At 40.3% G+C, this 23,864-nt stretch overlaps 1 protein-coding gene and 1 pseudogene across 6 annotated transcripts in view; one reads left to right on the top strand and one right to left on the bottom strand.

Moving 5' to 3' along the window:
• FBXL2 (F-box and leucine rich repeat protein 2) overlaps positions 1 to 23,864 on the bottom strand; it is an 84,732-nt gene that overhangs the window by 43,609 nt on the left and 17,259 nt on the right. For 2 of the 6 annotated variants that reach the window (XR_011461924.1, XM_070359506.1), the window contains exons 2-4: positions 22,659 to 22,720; positions 22,402 to 22,495; positions 1,445 to 1,519 (exon numbers count right to left, since the gene is read on the bottom strand). Coding sequence is in view for 2 of the 6 variants with exons in the window: in XM_070359506.1 (XP_070215607.1) it covers positions 1,445 to 1,519; positions 22,402 to 22,495; positions 22,659 to 22,720 (231 nt within the window). In the remaining 4 variants the exon portion in view is untranslated. Of the gene's footprint in view, positions 1 to 1,444; positions 1,520 to 1,842; positions 1,898 to 22,401; positions 22,496 to 22,658; positions 22,721 to 23,864 lie in introns of those variants that run through there. The other 4 variants (XM_070359510.1, XM_070359511.1, XM_070359509.1 and 1 more) reach the window with 3 other exon arrangements.
• On the top strand, positions 8,387 to 8,735 carry LOC138984673 (large ribosomal subunit protein eL31-like; annotated as a pseudogene).

Raw genomic sequence — 23,864 nt, 5'->3', positions numbered from 1 at the left:
GTCAGACACGACTGAGCGACTGAACACCCACAAAGAGACAGGCAAGCAGCAAGTGACCAGAGAAGGAGGTGACGGGCCTCCACATCTGGCCATTAGTTCTTGGTAACACTATCTTCCTGTTAAACATATTTCCTTATCCATTAAAAAAGATACAAAATATATAATAAAAACATGTGAACACGCTACATGAGCAACTGATTTAAAACACAATTCCACTACACTGAGTTGACTAAACTAGAAATCAGTAAGGTTTTACTAACAATAGGCAGATAATAAAACTTCAGCATCTCCAGACCCTTAAAATAGTACTCTAGACAGTCACTATGTGTAGTACTGTTTATTACTGCCCTGTTTCTTTTTGGTTAGAAATGCATATTTAATATTACAGTTGTTTTAAGAAAAATTTTCCCATTTGATCTGGTTTACCATTCTTTTTTTTTATTAATAGCTTATTAATAGCTTCTTTATTAGTTTAACTGGCAGATATAATCAAAGGACTCAGAAGAAAAGTGACATTATATTACTAACCGTTTGCCAGGTTAAATCTTTAACCCAGGGAGCTTTGCATATCTTTTTACATTCCATATTTGGTTAATTTGACACAAATTAGAACTCCCAATTCTAGAAAGGCTCAACTGTATTCAAATTAAGCAGGAAAATATCTAACTGCTATTGCCTAAGAATTCACAAGCACCGTGCTCTCAAGTGGGGGAATAAGCAGTACTGAATAGTGCTGCTGTTTAGTCCCTTAGTCGCTAAGTCACGTCCAACTCTTTCATGACCCCATGGTCTACAGCCCACCGGGCTCCTCTGTCCATGGGATTTTACAAGCACGAATACTGGAGTGGGGTGCCATTTCCTTCTCCAGGTGGTTTACCACTCTTAAATGAAGACATTTACATATTTCCAGGTAAATACACCACGATCCTGGAATTATAAAGATTATTTCCCTTCCTTACTTTGTAAACAATAAAACCAAGGCACTGAGAGAGTACATGCCTTAGGTGGCTGAGCTGGAGGGACATCTCCGTCTCCAGCCTCCCTCCTGGGCTCATGCCTCTGCCATTTCTCCATTCCTAGTGCTGAATTAGAATTCTCAGCAGAGTTCTCAGGTCAATAAATACTTGTCAAGAGTCTCCGAAGACTAAAGCACTGAACCAAGTTTTAACGATACAGGTGTGAGGCTTTGGAAAGCTGAGTGGTAAAGCTCAGACTGTAAACACGAATAAGGGGTGAAGTAAAATTCTGTCACTGATAAAGCAAAGAGTAAAGCACAAGCAGAATTTTGGTCTGAAGTATGCAAATACCCCCCAGGTGTTTTTCTTCTCTATCACACCTTGGCGGCGTAATATTAAATCTAAACGCGGTAAATTAAAGGGCAGGAAAGAGTGAGCAGCTGACTCATCTTTAAAAAAAATCTTTAGTCTAAAGCAGGCTAACTTACCTCTACATCTGTTTGAAAGTTGAAAAGGTCTATTCTTTGCCAGTTGCTTCCATCCAGGGCTAAGATGTTCCAGGCCTGGGAGGTTAGGAGGGATTAGGGTGAAAAAGATAAATTTATTGAGATTGTTAAAGTCTTGATTCAACTTTTCTATTTCCAAAATTTATTCTTGATAGATATGAAGTCAATAATAAAATGTGAAATTATGATAATACCGTTATGTTAAATATAAAAGATGATATTTTAACGTTTAACTGTTTACTTGAGTGAAAACTTATCCTCATTCTAACAAAACTTGATTATTTCTTTTTAAAAATTTATTCCTTTTTCTATTTCTTTTAATTGGAGGCTAATTACTTTACATGATTATTTCTTGATTACAAATCTGGTTAATACCCTACCTTGGAAATCTGTGCACATCGGCACAAGGTTACTATATCCAAGAAGGAAAATATTCTAGGAAGAAAGGGGAAAAAGCACAAAAGTGAGATGGTATTAACATTTTAGAATATCTATAGTTGAAAGATAAAATCTAGTCTGCCATCTGCATATTAATAACTTTTTCAAGATTTCTCAATTCATAATATACAAGAGCACTATAATTTTACCTCGCTATTGTAAAATATTAAATGTTTGCACATTCCAAAGTTGTTATAGAAACATTACACCAATTTCCTTAAACCAGAACTCATTAAACTTTTATTTCTCTTGTTCTAAATCACAGACATGGGACAGTAGATCATACCTTGTTCTATTCAAAGACCAATCTCACCTGCCAGACACTGAGCCTAGTGAGAGCACGCCCCTAACACAAGTGCAAACTCCCCTTTTGGTAGGAGACGCACCAAACAGGCTCAGGTGCCTGAGGCTCAAACAGTATGGCCAAGAAAAGCTCCACGATAAAACCCACTTGCTTTTTATGTATTTGTTCACAGGGCAGAAAGATGGAGCTCGTTACCTGGAAAGGTCTATAAATGACCAGTTTTTCCTGAGCAAAAGCCAAGAAGCTACAGAAGACAGGAAAGGCAGGGAAAAAGAAAAGAAGAGAGAAGTAACCTAAAACCTAGTGGACACTGTCAGCGTGGCAGGGTTGGAGAGAGCGCCTGACACTATGGCGCTGCTAAGGACAGCGCAGGATAATAGCTGCATGTGCCTCAGTGCTCAGCAGCAACAGCTGAAGACAAAGAGCAGCTTTCCTGGGAGAGGAAGAGTGAATGGCGACGCAGTCAGGTTCAACAGGGTCTCGATCCCCACAGCATCAGAAGTTAACTAGGACAGTCTGTGCCTGTGTGTGTGGAACGGGGAGGAAAGAGAGATGGCAAACAGCCACCTGTAAAGTTCTTCAAAATTCTTCAAAGGTAACAATCAGCGGTGAGTTGAAAATCCACAGGCTTGGGGAAGACAGTAGACCCACAAACCACCAGAGCACTGCGCCTACAATAAAGCACCCACAAGCAGCACCACAGGGCTTGTGACGGTGCAGATACTGTTCTACTATGCAGATTCCTATCATTTTCTAGTGAAAAGCAAAGGAGAGAAGCATAAGGGCTGCGTTAATCTTAAAAGACTCCATGGAACTTTGTACACAGGAAAATGCTGGTGGGGAAAACATGTACCAAATATACACACACATATAATAAACATATTTCAGGGTGTCTGTACACCTACAATACATTGCTTCCATGTGATATGTCTTGCCCCACCAACTCAAATGTCTGTGTTCTGTGCCCTATGACCATTCCCCAGTGAGCTGCAACTGATCATGAGCTCACTGAAAGGCCAAGGACCAGACAGAGAGGCATGGGGACGCTACAGAAGGATCGTGTTTCACAGCAGCATCCCTTCTGAACTACAAGCTGAAGGTAGAAAGGGGTTAGCTCACTTTCCCTTGAAAACATTCCTCAGCAACATGCCACCTTGGAGACCACACACTCCACCACCTCTCAGTTATAATAACAACACTGATAACTGTGTGCTTGAAAATTATATGCTAGCCACTGCTTACGTTAGTCATTTAATTGTCACAACACTGCTATGAGGTGCTATTATGCTCTCCACTTTACACATAAGAACACTGAGCACCTCCAAGGCCACACAGATAGAGCAGAGCCAGAATTTGAACCCATGTAGCTGCCGTCTATGGGGTCGCACAGAGTCGGACACGAATGACGCAACTTAGCAGCAGCAGCAGCAGCAGCAGTGCAGCTTGATAGCCCATGGCCGTGACACTACACAAAGCTACAGCTACTGTTCCCGCAGGATTAGGCTGGATGCTCTTCAACTGCTCAGCAGATGAGGCAGCCTGTGCTGAGCAAGCATGCTGTATGGAGACTGCATCTATAAAAGCTAGACTCACACTAACTCACACAAGATGCTCACACGTTCAGACGCAAGTGAGAGCCAACAGCACGAACACAAGTTTACACTGCCCAGGGCTGCAGCTGCTGATGGAGAAGCAGACGGCCTTCACTCTTTACCCTATCCTCCCACACCACCATCACATGTAGCTGCATTTGCACACGCAGGCATGCTACAACTCCCAACTGCCCAGTAGGCCAAATTCCTGAATCACGTTTCAGTGAAGAAAATGAATGCCCTGAATGACAGAGCCTGGAACACTGGCAACAGAAACAGAGTTAGCTCAAGGGGTAAGAGTTATAAAGAAGAGGTTAAATACTCAATTTGCATCAAACTTCAAAACCTAACATTTTCCATTTTTTAAATGAAAACTTGGGCTTGCTTCCATGAAAAGATAGTTCCTATCTACTTAAATACACAAAGTAACTAAGAACAATTTCAAGACTTTTTTTTTTGGAAATTGCTTCCTACCTCAAATGTGATAACCACCCTTTGTTAGGAGAGCCCTGAAAGGACAAGTTGGTTACAAATAAATACACACAGGGGTATACAGGAGTGGGTGTGTTTCTGCTCCACTGGTCTGTCTGCCTCTGTGGGAGTACGACTGTTTTAATTATGAAACTTAAAGATCTTGATGTCCAGTAACTTCAGTCCTTCAACTTTGTTTTTCTTCATCAAGATTATCTTGGTTATTCTTGGCTACTCTCAGTTTTTGAATTTCTGCTTGTGTTTTAGAATCAGCATATCAAATTTCACAAAAAAAATTTATAAAATTTTACTGGGATTATGCTGGATTTATAGACACTCTGGGGTCTATAAAATTTTACAGTGGTTAAGTCTTCCAACCCACAAACATGATATACTGCATTATTTAGGACTTCCTTACTATCTCATAGAAATTTTTGTATTTTCTCACATAGATGCTGTTCAGTTTTAGATTTGCTCTCTCCTCCTGGCTATTTGATGTTGTTACTATTAAAACAGAATTTTTTAAATGTCATTTTCTAATTGTTGCTAGTATATAGTTAATTTTCATATGCTACTTGCATATAGCAATATTTACAAATTCTTTTATATAGTCTAAGGATTTTCTACAAACAAAATCAATACACTTGAGAACAATGAAACTTTTCTTTCTTCCTTTTCAATGATCATACGTTTATCCTTCTTCCTGCCTTACTGAAGTGGCTGTGATTGTCTCCAGTACCAACAATGGTAATGAAAGACATCTTTTCCTCATTCACACCCCGAAAAAGCTGTCATTCTTTAACACTCATTCAGTTCATTTCAGTTGCTCAGTTGTGTCCAACTCTTTGCAACCCCATGAATCGCAGCACACCAGGCTTCCCTGTCTACCACCAACTCCTGGAGTTTACTCAAACTCATAATCATTCATTCAGTTCAGTTCAGTTCAGCTGCTCAGTCATGTTGGACTCTTTGCGACCCCATGAATCGCAGCACACCAGGCCTCCCTGTCCATCACCAACTCCCAGAGTTCACTGAGACTCACGTCCGTCGAGTAAGTGATACCATCCAGCCATCTCATCCTCTGTTGTCCCCTTCTCCTCCTGCCCCCAATCCCTCCCAGCATCAGAGTCTTTTCCAATGAGTCAACTCTTCACATGAGGTGGCAAAAGTACTGGAGTTTCAGCTTTGCATCATTCCTTCCAAAGAAATCCCAGGCTGATCTCCTTCAGAATGGACTGGTTGGATCTCCTTGCAGTCCAAGGGACTCTCAAGAGTCTTCTCCAACACCACAGTTCAAAAGCATCAATTCTTCGGTGCTCAGCTTTCTTCACAGTCCAACTCTCACATCCATACATGACCACTGGAAAAACCATAGCCTTGACTAGACGAACCTTTGTTGGCAAAGTAATGTCTCTGCTTTTGAAGATGCTATCTAGGTTGGTCATAACTTTCCTTCCAAGGAGTAAGCGTCTTTTAATTTCATGGCTGCAGTCACCATCTGCAGTGATTTTGGAGCTCAAAAAAGTACAGTCTGACACTGTTTCCCCATCTATTTCCCATGAAGTGATGGGACCAGATGCCATGATCTTCGTTTTCTAAATGTTGAGCTCTAAGCCAACGTTTTCACTCTCCACTTTCACTTTCACCAAGAGGCTTTTTAGTTCCTCTTCACTTTCTGCCATAAGGGTGGTGTCATCTGCATATCTGAGGTTATTGATATTTCTCCCAGCAATCTTGATTCCAGCTTGTGCTTCTTCCAGCCCAGGGTTTCTCATGATGTACTCTGCATAGAAGTTAAATAAGCAGGGTGACAGTATACAGCTTTGACGGACTCCTTTTCCTATTTGGAACCAGTCTGTTGTTCCATGTCCAGTTCTAACTGTTACTTCCTGACCTGCATATAGGTTTCTCAAGAGGCAGATCAGGTGGTCTGGTATTCCCATCTCTTTCAGAATTTTCCACAGTTTATTATGATCCACACAGTCAAAGGCTTTGGCATAGTCGATAAAGCAGAAATAGATGTTTTTCTGGAACTCTCTTGCTTTTTCCATGATCCAGAGGATGTTGGCAATTTGATCTCTGGTTCCTCTGCCTTTTCTAAAACCGGCTTAAACATCAGGAAGTTCACGGTTCACATATTGCTGAAGCCTGGCTTGGAGAATTTTGAGCATTACTTTACTAGCATGTGAGATGAGTGCAATTGTGTGGTAGTTTGAGCATTCTTTGGCATTGCCTTTCTTTGGGATTGGAATGAAAACTGACCTTTCCAGTCCTGTGGCCACTGCTGAGTTTTCCAAATTTGCTGGCATATTGAGTGCAACACTTCCACAGCATCATCTTTCAGGATTTGAAAAAGCTCAACTGGAATTCCATCACCTCCACTAGCTTTGTTTGTTGTGATGCTTTCTAAGGCCTACTTGACTTCACATTCCAGGATGTCTGGCTCTAGGTCAGTGATCACACCATTGTGATTATCTGGGTCGTGAAGATCTTTTTGTACAGTTCTTCTGTGTATTCTTGCCACCTCTTCTTAATATCTTCTGCTTCTGTTAGGTCCATACCATTTCTGTCCTTTATTGTGCCCATCTTTGCATGAAATGTTCCCTTGGTATCTCTAATTTTCTTGAAGAGATCTCTAGTCTTTCCCATTCTGTTGTTTTCCTCTATTTCTTTGCATTGATGGCTGAGGAAGGCTTTCTTATCTCTTCTTGCTATTCTTTGGAACTCTGCATTCAGATGCTTATATTTTTCCTTTTCTCCTTTGCTTTTCGCTTCTCTTCTTTTCACAGCTATTTGTAAGGCCTCCTCAGATAGCCATTTTGCTTTTCTGCATTTCTTTTCCATGGGGGATGGTCTTGATCCCTGTCTCCTGTACAATGTCACGAACCTCATTCCATAATTCATTAGGCACTCTATCAGATCTAGGCCCTTAAATCTATTTCTCACTTCCACTGTATAATCATAAGGGATTCGATTTAGGTCATACCTGAATGGTCTAGTGATTTTCCCTACTTTCTTCAATTTAAGTCTGAATTTGGTAATAAGGAGTTCATGATCTATAGATGGTATTTAAAAACCTGTTAATTGTCCTATTAATGGCCTTTAAAATAAAATCTTTTTTTTTTTTCCTGGCCCAGGATCACATACTGCATTTATCTGTCATGTCTCTTCAGTCGCTTCTAATCTGGAACACTTTCTCAGTTTTTATCTCTCATGACTTTGCTATTTTTGAAGCATAACGGTCTCCGTAGAATGTCCTGCTGTGTATCTAATGTTTCCTCACGGTCACACTCAAGTTACACACTGCTGTTAGGAACGCCACAGCAGTGATTCTGCGCTCTTGTGAACCACATCAGGAGGCATCTGGTGTCCATTTGTCCTGTTACTGGTGATGCCTACTTCGAGCATTTGGTCATGATTTCTGCCAGAGTGCCCTATTATAAAGTTACCATTTTCCCCCTTGTAATTAATATGTATCTTGTGGGAGATTATTTGAAATTATGAAAATACTTTGTTTCCCAAATGTCATACCTTCACATATTTCATTATTTTGAAAACTGGTAAATTAAGGGAAAGAATGTCAAGCGATTATCCTGCCTTTCCTATATAAACTACAGCACTGTGTAATCAAATAGAATTGAAGGTAAGTAACACTTTATAAAAGCATTCCAATTAATAAATGAAGAAAAAGTATCAGAGTATCATCATTTTGTAACCCCAATAAGTTCATAATCTAGGCAATAAGCATGCACAAATATAAGCAACTGACAAAAAAAGAAAACCCAAAATTACGTGATTTCTAATAAAAGAACACACCACCACATAGTCTCACATTCACCACACAGTCAAAGGGACTGAACCGGAATCTGAAAAAACCTCTGATCCTGCTGTCAATTTCCAAGAAATAAAAATGAAGGAAACATGCTGAAATTGCACCATGAGGCGGCAATTAGCGAAACCCAGATGGTGCAAACTGCTGCATGTCAAAGAACCCAAGTTACTCAACAGGTAAGATGTATGGAACAGCAAAGAGATGGACAAGAAACCTGTTGATTATCAGACACTTGAAGATTTATTAAATGGGCAAGACTAGCTTTTTCCCAACCCCAGCTCAGTCTGATGGCTTCCACAAAGAAGGGTGACAAGAAAAAACAGGGCCATTGATGGTCCGCCATCAATGAGGTGGTGGCCAGAGGATACACTATCAATATTCCCAAGTGCATCTATGGAATGGGTCTTAAGAAGCATGACCCTCGATCACTCAAAGAAACTCAGGAATTTGCCACGAAGGAGATGGGAACTCCACACGTGCATGTTGACACCAGGTTCAATAAAGCTCTCTGGGCCAAAGCAAATAAGGAATGTCCCACACTGCATGCATTCAACAAACAGGCTCTATACACTGGTTACTGTGTTATCTGTCACCACTTTTTAAAGTCTAGAGACAGCTACTGTGGATGAGAACTAACTGCCAATTGTCAAATGAAGCTACAGAACCACCAAAGAAAATCAAACAAATGGGCAAGACTAAACCATGAGGACAGGGAGGCACACACGGGCGACAAATCCACAGAGCAATGAAACAGAGTGACAGCTGTGAAAGTCAAGGAAGGGCTACTCCTGGAGAGGGACGCAGTCGTGATTTGGATGGGAAATGGACGTGCTTCTCTGGTGACTGAAGAAGTTCTATTTATTGACCGAGGTAATAGCTACTATGGCCTTTGTCTAATAATTGTGTTCTGTATGGTTCTCTAACTATATATTATACTTTACAATAAAATATGTCTTAAGAAAAAATGATACATGAGTCAAAGAAGCAATAATAGATATTGAAAAATATTTGAAACTGAATAGTAAACAAACAAACAAAAACACTAAACTTCAAAACTTATGTAATTCAACAAAAATAGAGCTTTGAGACTATTGCCCAAAGAACTTACCTATTATTAGATAAATGAGCTGAAAATTAATGACCTAAATGTCCAAATTATGGAAGCTAAAGAAAACACAATTAGCCCAAAGAAAGGAAAAAAAGGGGGGAGGGGGATTTAAAAAGCTAGAAGGGAAATTTGTTTTAAAAAAAGAAAACAAAGAAAAAATAGAAAAAAGTACACCAATGTCACCAAAAAGATAAAACAAGTGTTGGTGAGGATGTGGGGAAAAGGGAACCTTTGTACACTGTTGGCAGGAAAGTAATTTAGTTCAGCCACCTCAGAAAACAATATGAAAGGTTCCTGGAAACATTTTAAATAGCATTACCATATGGTCCAGCAATTCCATTTCTGAATATATGAAATGAAAACAGGATACTGAAGAGATGTATGCACTCCCATGATTACTGCAGCATCATTTACTACAGCCGAGACATGGGAACATCCTAAGTGCCTGTCAGCGGATTCACAGCTAAAGACGTGGCCTGCTGATACAGCAGAACGTTGCTCAGCCATGAGACAGAAGAAAGTCTTGCCATTTGTGACAACACAGTCTCTGAGGACACTTCGAAGTTAAGTCAGAGACAGGCAAACACTGTGCAGTGTCACTTACATGTGGGCCCAAAGGAAAGCCAGGCTCAGAAAAGACGCGGCTACAGAGTCTGGGGCTGGGGGAACAGGAGAGATCTCGTTTTAAGGGTACAAATTTGCAACTAGTATATAAATAAGTCCTAGAGATCTAATTAACATGGCTTAAATGGCCTTTTCATTGTCTCCAACTGTTGCTGAGAGGCAATAGCACCCCACCCAGTACTCTTGCCTGGAAAATCCCATGGACGGAGGAGCCTGGTGGGCTGCAGTCCATGGGGTCACTAAGAGTCGGACATGACTGAGAGACTTCACTTTCACTTTTCACTTTCATGCATTGGAGGAGGAAATGGCAACCCACTCCAGTCCTGCCTGGAGAATCCCAGGGAGGGCGGGGCCTGGTGGGCTGCCGTCTATGGGGTCGCACAGAGACGGACACAACTGAAGCGACTTAGCAGCAGCAACAGCAGCAGCAGCAGCAGAGGTGCTAGCTAACACTACAATGGCAATTACATTACAATATATGAACGGACCCGATCAACATGTTGTACAACTTAAATTTATACAGTTATATGTTGAACATATATATCTTTCAACTGTGACAACCTCTGGAAACACTGGCTTTATCAAGAGCTGTAAAAATGTCCTCATTTAATCCAGTAATTCCATTTCAGGAAGTTATCATAAAGAAATAATTCAACAAAAGAAACATTTTTAAGTGGTTATTTCAGCTTTATCTACAATTTTAAAAAGCAACAAAAAGGTTAAGTAAATCATTAGTTATCAACTTTATGGAATATTAAGCAGCCACTGAAGTGGTGATTATGAAAAGTATTTGGTAAAAGGGGAGCGTAATCATTAAATGTTAGGTAAGGAAAAGCTCCGGAGAAGGCAATGGCACCCCACTCCAGTACTCCTGCTTGGAAAATCCCATGAATGGAGGAGCCTGGTGGGCTGCCGCCCATGGGGTCGCTAAGGTTTGGACACAACTGAGCGACTTCACTTTCACTTTTCACTTTCATGCATTGGAGAAGGAAATGGCAACCCACTTCAGGGTTCTTGCCTGGAGAATCCCAGGGACGGGGGAGCCTGGCGGGCTGCCATCTATGGGGTCACACAGAGTCGGACATGACTGAAGCGACTTAGCAGCAGCAGCAGCAGGGAAAAGCTCAGAAGAAAAGGCTAAGTTCCATGCACTTTCAAATAAGCATAAATACATACATACATGGGCCATGAGGAAACTACAAGGTTTCCCAAATATTGTATGGTTTTTGGAAGCTTTTTTTCTCTGCCCTGAACGTTCTCACACACAGACATACATAGGCCTACACAATACATTTTTGTAAGTACACATTCACAGATAATCTACATATATCTAAGACAAGCCCACCCACTACACATACATACATATATGCTAATTGGCATAGAAACAGATACACAGATCAATGAAACAACAAAGAGTCCAGGAACAAACGCATACATACATGGTCAGTTAATTTATGATAAAGGACCCAAGATATACAACGGGGAAAGAGCAGCCTCTTCAATAAATGGTGCTTGGAAAACTGGACAGCCACATGCAAAAGAATGAAACTGGACCACTGTCTTATAACCACAAAAACTAAAATGGGTCAAAGACTGAAACATTAGACCTAAAACCATAAAACTCCCAGAAGAAAACATAGGCAGTAAGCTTCTTGACTGAGGTCTTAGAAATGATTTTTTGGATTTGACACCCAAAGCAAAGACAACCAAAGCTAAAAGAAATAAAAGAACTACATCAGACTAGAAAGCTTCTGCACAACAAAGGAAACCATCAACAAAATGAAAAGGCAACCTACCGACTAGGAGAAAATATTTGCAAACCATATACAATATACAAAGAACTCCTACAACCCAACAGCAAGAAACCAAAGAATTAAGTTTAAACATGGGTACAGGATCCAAGTAGAAATTTTTCCGAAGAAGACACACTAACGGCCAAGACGCACTTGGAAAAGGTGCTCCACAAGACTAGTCCTCAGTGTCATGCAAATCAAAATCACAGTGAGGTAACACCTCGCACCTACTGGAAAGGCTGTATCCAAAAGGCAAGACATAAGTATCGGTGAGGAGGCGGAGAAAAAGGAAACCCTGGGCACTGTCATGGGATGTAAACTGGTACAGCCACTGTGGACAACAGTATGGCAGTTCCTCAAAAACATCAAAATACAATCACCATATGACCCAGCAGTGCTACTTGGGGATATTCGTCTGGAGAAAATGAAAGCATAAGACTGGACCAAAGATATACACACCGACCATGTTCACTGCAGCATGACTTACAACAGCTAAGCTACAGAAGCAACTTAAGTGCCTGTCTATCAATGGACGATAAATTAAAAAATGTGGGGACTTCCCTCATGGTCAGTGGCTAAGACTCCATGATCCCAGTGCAGGGGGCCCAGGTTTGATCCCTGGTCAGGGAACTAGACCCCACATGCCATAACAAGAAGAGATTCTGTGTGCGGCAACTAAGACCCAGCACAGCCAAAGAAGTAAAACAAATAAAAAATGTGAGATGCGGCGTTATATATGAAAACTGTTCAGCAATAAAAAAGAATGAAAACTGCCATTTGTGACAACACAGACAGATCTTGAGGGCATTATGCTAAGTGAAATAACTCACACAGAGAAAAACAAATACCTTATGATCTCTCTCACATATGGGATCTTAAAACACACACACACACACACATACCTGATCTCAAAGATACAGAGAACAGATGTGTGGTTGCCAGAGGTGCAGGAGTGAGCCAAACGGGTGAACGGGGTCAAAGGTACAATTTCAGTTACAAGTAAGCATTACGGAGTGTGATACACAGCATGGCAACTACAGGTAATAATACTCTATTCCACATTTAAAAGTTGCTGAGAGTAAATCTTAAAAGTTCTCAGCATAAGAAAAAAGTTTTGTAACTATGTGTGGTGACAGATGTTAACTAGACTTAACGTGGTGATCATTTTGCAGTTATGTGCAAATATCAAATCGTTATATTGTACACCTGTATCAACTATACATATATAAAACCTCAATTTTTTAAAGATTAGATTTACTGTGTCATGCAACATAAAGTCCAGGACAAACACAAGAAATTATAAAGTGTGTAAAGAACCTATACACACACTCAGGAAAGAGTGAACACGGTCCTGAACGGAGAGAAAGCCTTAGGCTGAACTAGGTGAAAGACGGAGTGAACAGAAGACTGGCACCTTCTCTACAAACAACAAACACTGGAGGGGTGGGAAAGCGGAACCCTCCTACGCTGCTGGTGGAGAGGTAAGCCGGTGCAGCTACGGCGGAAAACCATACGGAAGTTCCTCACAAAACTAAAAACAGAACGACCATATGATCCAGCAACCCTACTCCTGGGCGTATATCCAGACAAAACTGTAATTAAAAAAGATACATGTACACCTATGCTCACAGCAGTACTGTGCACGACAACCAAGAAATGAAAACAACTTGAATTATGTCCATTGACAGATGAGTGGATATGGAAGATGTGGTACATATATAGAGAGAAATACTGCTCAGCAATAAAAAAGAATGAAATAACGCCATTCGCCGTAACATGGATGCAAATACAAACTACCAAACTCAGTCAGAAAGAGGAAGACAAATACCGCACGATACCACATACGCAGAATCGAAAATCTGACACAAGTGAACCTATCTATGAGACAGAGACAGAATCGGGGACACAGAGAGCAGGCTTGTTCTCAGGGGAGACGGGCGGGAGCGGTCGGGTTAGCAGTGTGGGGTCAGCACGTGCCAACGGAGACACACAGAACGGATAAACAGCGAGGCCGCGCTGCAGAGCAGAGCCCACGCCGGTCAGCATCCCGTGATGAACCATACTGGGAAAGAGCATGGAAAAGGACGCACACACTCTTTTCTATTCTGGCTGATCGTTCCCCTGGAGGAGGAAATGCCAACCCACTCTGGCATTCTTGCTTGGATAATCTCATGGACAGAGGAGCCTGGCGGGCTATAGTCCATGGTGTTGCAAAGCGTATACAACTGAATATATATATATATATAAACTGAGTCTCTTTGCTGTACAGCAGTAATTAACGCAACATTGTAGTTCAACTACACATCAATAAATTGAGACTGGGAGCAAGCTCCGCAAGCTCCGCCTCTGGCAAAGGTCATGAGGAAGGAGGCTTGGCATACGCAAAGGCGGGATCAAGCCTCAGGAGTCTCCCTGGAAATTGTCGAGCAATCTACCCCCAAAACCAGAGTCTGCCTACTTTTTCTGCTTTGTGCTTTCACCTACACCTCTGACTTTACGGGGGGCTGTCCCCCACTACCTCTCTGAAAAAAGAGTTAGCTTACAGCTCCAGTTAATAATTCCTGGGTGTGACAGTGTTTAACCTACAAACTCCTTTGGAAATCCTCTAGCCTGCCTGAATAGGTTTTTCCGGCCACATGTGATTGTTCAGAGCCTCCCAACTGTGAGAGGCAGGAGATGTTCTAAACTGTGTAAACACAGATTCTTTTGAATAGTTAAAAGATTGATTAGAAATTGTATTGGTGAAGGGATTTTCACTTGTTGGGCCAATGTTTGCTGCTAAGTTTCCATATCCCTTACCTGCTGTGTCCCTGGCAGTGTATTGATTAATATAATTGGTGTAAGTAGTAGCTTTAATGTTTGTAACCTGGGACCCTTGAGTTAATTCTTTTTCTTGTTATAGCCCACCACACCTTTGCGCTGTAGGAATGCAACTTTATCTAATGCTTTTGGAGGGTGGCTCCTGACCAATCACCTTTAGAGAAAAATAAGTTTTCTGAAGAAAAGGTCTTAAAATGTTAACAGGCCTCCGGGCCAGAAGATGATGCAAATCACCTAAGCTTTTGCATATGATAAGTTTGCAGGAAGAAAGCCTGGCTTGCTGCCTGACTCTACCCCTTCCCCCATTATCCTCTATGCATAACTTAAGGTATAAAAACTACTTTGGAAAATAAAGTGCGGGCCTTGTTCACCGAAACTTGGTCTCACCATGTCGTTCTTTCTCTTACCTTCTGGCTGAATTATTCAGCCTCTTTTCTCCACTGAATTTCCTCACTGAGCTATCCTTATTTCAGCCTCTTTTCTCCACTGAATTTCCTCACTGAGCTATCCTTATTTCAGCCTCTTTTCTTCACTGAATTTTACTGAGCCATCCTCATTCTATTACTCTTTATATCCTTAATTAACATTTAATTAAGCAATTGTTTCCTGATCTTCGCCTACGCCGTCTCTCCTTCGAATACCCTGGATCAGCCGGGGCTGGTCCCCGGCAGGAGACAACAAATTAAATGACATTTTCAGGGGCTGGAAGTAAATCAGCTATCAGAGTTTACAAGAAAGTTGGAAAAGAGTGAGAGAGGAAATACAGTAAGAAATAGTAAGTGGAAAGTTCTGGGAGAATAAGTCTTAACAATTTACGTGGACTTTACAGTAAAGGCAACAGGGAAAGTTTTAAGCTGGAGAGAAGCAAAATCAGTCAGATAAAAAAGAAATTAAAAAATAGAAAACTGCAATAATCATCATAGTGAATAAAATACTCACTTTAATCATTAAAACCCCCAACTGTCCTCTTACAAAGATTATTGAGATATTACTCGAAAAAACTGAATGAAAACCTGTAGAGGATTCAGTAATATTAAGAACAAGAATGGGGGGCTTCCCTGGTGGTCCAGGGGTTAAGAATCTGCCTTGCAGTGCAGGGGACACCGACTCGATCCCGGGTCCAGGAAGAGCCCACGTGCTTCGGAGCAACTAAGCAAGTGCACCGCAACTCCCGGGCCCACTGGCCACTGCCACCGAAGCCCGTGCACCCAGAGCCTGTGCTCCGCAACGAGAGAAGCCCCGGCAACAAGCCCACGCACCACAACTGGGAAACAGCGTCCCACTCGCCACAACTGAAGAAAGCCCGAGAGCAGCGACAAAGACCCAACGCAGACTATAATAAACAAAACAAGGAAGGGGAAGACAACGCCTACAAACCAATAATCAACAGTAGGCAAAACGGGGTTTTTTTATAGGCAATAGGCAAAAAATACATACATGCACCTCACCCAAGAAGAAACACATGTGAGTGACAAACGTATAAACAGATGCTCAACATCATTGGAATTTAGGGAAATTCAAATCAACAGCACAATGAGATGTCAGTCTATATTTAAGACACGTACAGCATTTAAAATTAGAAAGAACAACTCAACTGAGTCTCTTATCCATTGTCTGTATGGATGCAAACTGATAAGACCACTTTGGAAAAACAAATATTACTATATGAAGTTAAATATTTGTACAGCCTGAGAGGGTAACAGGCAGAAAGGCTAAGGGGTCTCCAAATGGAGAAAATAGGCTGCAAGTGTCAGGCATTTTTTCTCTCTCTCTTAAGCGGCAGGAGGAAACAAACTACAAGTCTCAGATTTTTTTCTGGGAGTTGGTGATGGACAGGGAGGCCTGGCGTGCTGCGATTCATGGGGTTGCAAAGAGTCGCACACGACTGAGCGACTGAACTGAACTGATGCATAATTAAAAGGAGGTTTCTCTTAAAATTCTGTGTTACCATGAAGACACCTGGTTCCACCTGAACTGAACTTTTCTCAAACCTTGAGCTAACTAATGCGTTTTTCTTACAGAAATGTTCTTAAGTTATGTTAATGAACTATGTATTTACCCTAGTCTTTCTTCAAGTCTGATCCTCTTAAGACTCAGAACCAAAAAGGGCTCAATAAACCAGTATGTTTTACTCAAACATTGTTCTCCTGATCTGTGTTAATGAAACTATGTCCTTACTTGGAAACCTGCCTTTCTTCAAGATTCATGTCAATCGTTTTATGGCCTGGGATGACTCACCTTGTGCAATGTTATCTCAAAATGCACGTTGTGGGTGAGGGGCCTGGTGCCACTCTGAGTTTTGAGACATTTCCTTTCTCTAATTAGCAGCCTGCTGATAGGTATATAACATACTGCTAAAGGCTAGCAGGGGGGTACTCTTTCTGCCCGCTTCTGATGTCTATGTCAGAAGTTTTCTCTATCTCTTTTATACTTTAAAAATACTTCATTACACAAAAGCTCTGAGCGATGAAGCCTCGTCACTGGCCCTGGGTTGAATTCCTCTCCTCTGGAGGCCAAGAATCCTGGCATCTTTCACAGCTCAACAACCTTTCAAGCCTATGACCTCTGGCAACTCAACTCAATATATTTACTGACCATCTGTATTTCCTCCTTTGTTCAGACCCTCTTCAAATTTTTCTAAGAGTTAATCCATCTGTTTCTTAATAATTTTTAATAATTTGTGTGTATGTTGAAGAAGATAGCCTTCTCCTACAATGTGTATTTGAATTATTTCATCTACCACTATGCTGCTTATATTTGGTATGGCATATTTTGCCATATTTTACTATTCAGAGAATCAAATTTGCCAGTCTTTTCTGTTGTAACTACTGAATTCACAGCTTTTAAATTAACAGCTCTCTAACATAACTTTCCAGGGATAACACTCTAGAGTAGAATATACTAGTTTTACCCTTATCTGTGGAGTTCTATTCATGCTTCATGCCACCCCAATGTAGATTTAAAAATCCAAAGCCATCATCAGAGTTTTAATTGTAAGCATAACCCTAACCAGAGGACAATTTGCCTCTGCCATGATTTGGACTTAGATGCTAACCTTAAAATAATACATAACGGTATACAGAGGGAAGGGCCTTTAAGCATCTGCATCTAATTTCAACATATATTAATTCAGTCCTGTATAGCCTCATACAAGGTAAAACAACAATAAACATGAACAAACCAAAAGGAAAAAAAAACCTCTTTAACAAAAAAAAAATCTGCATAGATGTTTAAACCTGTATTTGAAGTTCTATGACTACTTGTTAGTCACTCAGTCATGTCCAACTCTTTGCGACCCCATGGACTGTAGCCCGCGAGGCTCCTCTGTTCATGGAATTCTCCAGGCAGGAATATTGGAGTGGGTTGCCATTCCCTTCTCCAGGGGATCTTCCTGACCCAGGGACTGAACCCAGGTCTCCTGCACTGCAGGTGGATTCTTTACCATCTGAGCCACCAGGGAGGCCCAATTTGCAGTATGTACCCCGAAAAGAGCACCTTACCTGTTTGGTTGCCTTGGAATATATATAAAGGCACCAAAGACAGCAGAAGGTACCAGTCCCTGAAAAAGTCCATGGAGCACTACAACCAGCCAGCAGGCAAGAGCGCCCATTCCATGATGCCCCAAACAGGAATGAGCCCTTTACTGCACTGCTCCCCAGGGTCCCTTGATCACAGATGGGCACTGGGCTGTAACTTAATAATTACAACAAAAACCACAATTATTTTCACTCATGGAATTGGCTTATAAATTTTAGAAAAGGGAAATTTAAAAATTTAAGTGCTAGTTATTTTATAATTTTCCCTAGCAAACTAGTAAAACTGCCAAATTATATGTAATTATGTAGTTGATTCCATTTGCCAAAATTATTAGGCTCAGCTCTCCTGTTTGGGGCAATCAATCCTTCTTCATCAAGCCCACAAACACACTGAGGACTTAATTTTGTCATGGATCCACATACATTTTAAAAGGAAAGAAAATTACATAGATAATGGTGATTTGGTTTTTAAAAATATGTCTAACAAGGTTTCTTTCATTATTGTTCATTACTAACAAGAGCCATGTCTTCTCACAATGTTTAAAATATTTACTGCATGTAGCACTCCCTATTCCTATGAAGCTGTTTACATGCATTTTCATTTCAGCACTAAAATCCGAAAACAACCACGTGTGTGTGTGTGTGTGTGTGTGTGTGAGTCACTTAGTCGTGTCCTACTGTTTATGACCCCATGGACTGTAGCCCACCAGGCTCCTCTGTTCATGGAATTCTCCAGGCAAGAATACTGGAGTGGGTTGCCATGCCCTTCTCCAGGGGAATCTTCCCAGCCCAGGGATCAAACCAGGTCTCCCTGCAGGCAGATTCCTTACTGTCTGAGCTACCCAGGAAGCCCATAAGAGAAGTAAAAACTTAACGTCAAACAAATTAATCTTACAGTTTGAAACCTGAATTGTGGGCCAATACTTGCTCATGCCAGACTGCTTTTCTCAAGAGGAATGGTTCTTTCCAAGAGACTGCCTTCTTAATAATACAAAATAATTATCAGTTGTCATAATTACCACCACTACTCCGCTCAAGCGCCAAAAGTTGTCAGTTTAATGTCAGATGGTAGTGTGCAATTTCTATTGAGATTAAATTAGTGCAAGTTGATGAAATGAAGCAGCAGGCCATATTAACTCGCTTAATAACCAGGTCCTTTACTGAGATCGTTAGCAGTAGCATACGTTAAGATGCATATCAGGATAGCCTGCTTTTATCAACTGTTTGTATGAAAACTAACTCTACTGTCAACAGTATTTATTAAGTACTCAGACACCCAAAATTTATATTATACAATAATAAAACATTTATTTAACATTTATTAAATGCCAGATGCTCAGAGCTACCAACAGCCCCTTAAAGTAAGAACTATTACTATTACAGATATGGGAAATTAGGCCTGGGGAGTGAAGTCACTTTAAGGTCACACAACCAGTAAATGAGGAGAGTAGAAATCTCAAGCAAGTCAAGCTCCAAAAGTAATATATCCAGTAACAATGAAGACAAGTATAAGCAAGGACAACACAACTCAGTAACAGATACAGAGATTATAACAAACTATACATTTTCATTATTATAAGAATTATATAACTGATTCCAGGAACAGCAAAATTACAAGCTGTTTGTTGAATTGTGTGTGTGCGTGAAGGGTAGAGGGAGAACTTTAACATCCTTATTTTATAAGTGAAACCAGGACAGAAAGAGCAAAATTGTCAATGATTGTTAGTAACAAACTAAAAATGGGTAGCAGAAGGAGTCCGTGAATTAATAATATTGAGGGATCTTAAAACTAGAAATAAGATGATTAGATTAAAAAAACAGATTTTTCTGACTGGATTCAAAGTGATATAAAGTGATGAAGAATATTGAGGGATCTTAAAACTAGAAATAAGATGATCAGATTAAAAAAACAGATTTTTCTGATTGGATTTGAAGTGATATAAAGTGATGGAGTACATAATTCTAGGTTATGCTTGTTAATGGTTCCAGAGAGTAAGCTCAGACTTCACTGGATATGATCAGTAACGGAGGCGAGCAGAGAATTTAAGAGGGTAGTAACAGATGCAGTAAAAAATGGCAGAGGAGAAAATGACTTTGGCAGCAAGTAAATAAGATTATCATAAAGTCAAAGAATTCACACCTATTGATGAAGATGGAAAGTAAACAGGAATTCAGTAAGAACAGGAACAACAGTCTGCTCTGTCACAAAGAAGTTCACAATATGAAGTAAAAATGTAAGCTGAAGACAGGCTGAAAGTATGAAGACATCACCGAACTTAGCAAAAGCAATCAGCACTTAAGCTTCGTGAGGTGGGGACTCTGTAGCACTCATTCACTTTGTTGTGGAATTAACGTACGACAAAGATGTCTGCTTTGGCAACCTGGCTAAAACTCTTCTTCAAACTTTTGCTTAAAAAGAGTAGGTGGGAAAGGGAAAGCTATTACTATTGAGAACAGAAAATCTGAGAGTAAAATGATAGAAATGATTTAAAGGCCAACAAAAATTAAAATCTGGCTGGAGTTAGGTCTGAGACCCAAGAGTCAGAGAAGACCTACCGCGGCAGTCCTTTAAATTTTAACTTCCCCTTACAGACTCCAAAATAAGGAAAGAAGTGGGAATGCAAATCTACGAATAAACATGTTATGAACATTTGCTCTCAAATGACAATTCTTTTTTAAAAAATGATCTATGTGTGAGCCTTAGCATGATTCAAAAACTGTGATTCCAGGATTTTTGAAAGCTGAGTCCATCATGGATCCTTAAAAGAATCAAAATTTTTAAAACAGCAGTTCAGAAATCACACCAGCACAGAAAGTTATATAATTCCACAGCGCTCCCCACTCCAACTCCTCCTCCCTTTTGGTCAATAGGTAGAAACAGTACCATGGCTGAGTACAGTGCAAGAGCTAATTCTACCAGAAGGGAAAAAATATTAAGTTAGCAGCCTTGAGTCACAAAGAGCAGCAGTATTCAGGAGAAGGGTGGAGTTTAATCACACTCCAGTGCTGAATGACTAATGTGCGTCGGCCTGAAGCTGGTTATGAGTCTCCCGGGGTATAAATGACATATTCACACTAAGGTTTGATGTCTGTGCTAGAAAAGTGCTCAGACCGAGAGGGCAACACTGCACGACTCTGGAAACGCCGCTCACTCTGGTCTGTTGTGGATGGCACCCCTACAGCCGCACGGCCACAGCCGGCCCACCCGAACCACGCTGGCTCCACGGCTCTCTGTGCTTGACCAGGGCCGTGTGGGTGTATATGATAAACATATTCCTCCTTCCTTGTCACCACTTTCGGAACTTTAAAATGGTCATTATACCCAAAGAATATTCTCTCTTAGCCAAGCAAATATTTATTTTGTTCAAATAAAACGTAATTGCTGTATCTTTCATAAGATTCTGCCATGACTTAATTTTCTTTTTTATTAACTGAGCAGAACGAGCTCATGGCAACACCTGATGACTAATGAAATGCCATCCTGAAGCCCCTAAAATGTGATCATCACCCCAAGACACTAAGTCTTCACCCCCATTCCAGACTCAAGAACAGGAGTCTAAAACACTGAGGCGGCAAAGGTGAGCAGTCCGTTGCACTTACAGAGCAACTCCGGCACGTAAACAGAACACACATACTCATCCCCCGCATGTTAAAATGAGATTAAGACAGGCAGGGAATGGGGTCAGCTAGTCAACTTCTTACTGTATGTCAGCATCTCCCCCGCAAATTTCCAAAGATTATTAAAAGAGTTCCAAGGTCAGTAAGTTTGAAATGCCACAGTTATTCATCTGGGAGCATCACCATGCATATTAGCCTATTAAGGCTCTGAGAGGGCATGCGTAAAGAAATTGGTTTTGTTTACCTTGCGTTTCCCATACTTATTGATCACAAAACCTGTTTTTTTTGTTTCGTTTTGTGAAACATTACTGATATGAGAAGTTCGGGAAATGCCACTCCTAAGATGATCATGTATTCATGTATTAACTGTTTGTTAACAATTAAAATGTAACATCCAAAACTAAAATAAGGTTTCCTTGATGCTTGCTGAGTATGAAAGGAAACTGCAGTGTCTGAGGATCAACAAGTGTTGGTTGACAGCTTTACTTGGCAAAATGCCAGGGAAATTACCATTACCTGTATATTCTGTAATGCTAAAAATAAAGGACAAAAAGCCTGTTCTACAGTAGTCCCTTAGCACATAATTCTCATAAAATGGATAACATCAATATGTGGGCTGACACCATTTTAAGTACTCAGTAAGAACTCATAGTATAATTACTTTAAAACCAATTTATCAGAAAACATCTAAATGTCTATAACTTCAGGAGCTCACAGCCTTAATAATCTCTCCTCGCGTTACTGTGAGATAATCTACTGAAACCCAAACAGTGTCACCTACTGAAGATTATTACAATACTTACCACATTACAAAAAGAATCCAGACCAATGCTACGTACATACTTAGTACATTCTGGATTAGACCAAGTAAAAGTTAACAACAAGCTGAACAGCATTCTATAAAACAAAAACAGAAAGTCAGTTAGGCTAATTCTGTCTGTTTTTCTATGCTATGGACTCACAGTGAGAAAGGAGACTGTCTTGGAACTTGATGACCGAATCATATACGAAATATTTAAATCTTTACATTTCGAATCATATACAAAATCCCTACACTTACCTCAAAAGAAGTTCTTTGGGTAATTTTTTGTTAATAAGGCCTTCATCATTATTCGAGAAAACCTAAAAAAAAAAAAAATGAAATTATTAAAATGTTCCTCAATCAATCAAAAAAAGGTTACATATTTTGTAGATCAAAATGGCCCCCAGGAAGCTCAGGAAGGCAGGGATACGATTATGACTGATTCTCACTGCTGTAGAGCAGAAACCAACACAAAACTGTAAATCGATCTTGCACCGATGACACCAATTTCATGAAGTCAGTATTCTCCAATACTGACAGACATAAATACGGTTTATATTCTATACCATTTAATAAGAATGGCAAACATTTAGGGAAGAGTTAACACACAGTCACTTCTATCCTACACTGTACTAGAGGTTCCAGGCAAGGCTATTCAGCAAAGAAAATAAATAAAAGGCATGCTGACTGAAAAGGAAGAAATAAAACTTCTGTTTACAGGTGACACGATCCTGTACACTGAAAATTCTAGAAAAAAGACATAAAAAGCTATTAATCACGGAATTCCAGCAAGGTTGAAACATTTAACATACAAATACACCATGGATTTATACAAAAATAATTTGTATTTCCATACATTAGCAATGAACAACCTTAAAATAAAATTAAGAAAATAATCTCATTTGTAGCAGCATAAGAAAAAACCTATTTAGGAATACATTTAAGGAAAGAAGTACATGATATTATATATTGAAAACTTATACTAAACACTGTCGTGAGTAATCAGACTTAAACTGAAACACATTGCATGTTCATGAACTGGAAGATTTAACAGTGCTGAGTTAGCAACGCTTCTCAGCTTTGTACCTATTCTACTTGGGGTTTGCCAACTACATCCAGTCTGCTGTTATGCCCACCGAATGAAGACTTAACTTCTAACGCGGTACTATCACTTCCGCATTCCCAGTTATATCTTTTTATAGTCTTCCATTTTCCTGTTAAAATTTTCCAACTGTTCATCCATTCCAACTGTTCAACATCTGGCCCATCACTGACTCAGTTTCTCTAAGCTCTTCTCCTAACCATGGGTCACACTTTTTTATTTCTTTCCATGTCTCATAATTTGTTATTTCACAACAAATAATTGTGAGTAAAAAACCCCAGAACTTTACAAAGATCAATGAAACCAAGAGTTGTTTCTTTGAAAAAACTGACAGAAGGGGAGGAGAGACTCGCCAAGATGGC

The sequence above is a fragment of the Bos mutus genome, chromosome 22 (assembly GCF_027580195.1).
Source record: "Bos mutus isolate GX-2022 chromosome 22, NWIPB_WYAK_1.1, whole genome shotgun sequence".
Lineage (NCBI taxonomy): Eukaryota > Metazoa > Chordata > Mammalia > Artiodactyla > Bovidae > Bos > Bos mutus.
Note: the sequence above shows the minus strand (reverse complement) of the source record. Positions and strands in the feature narration are given on the sequence as shown.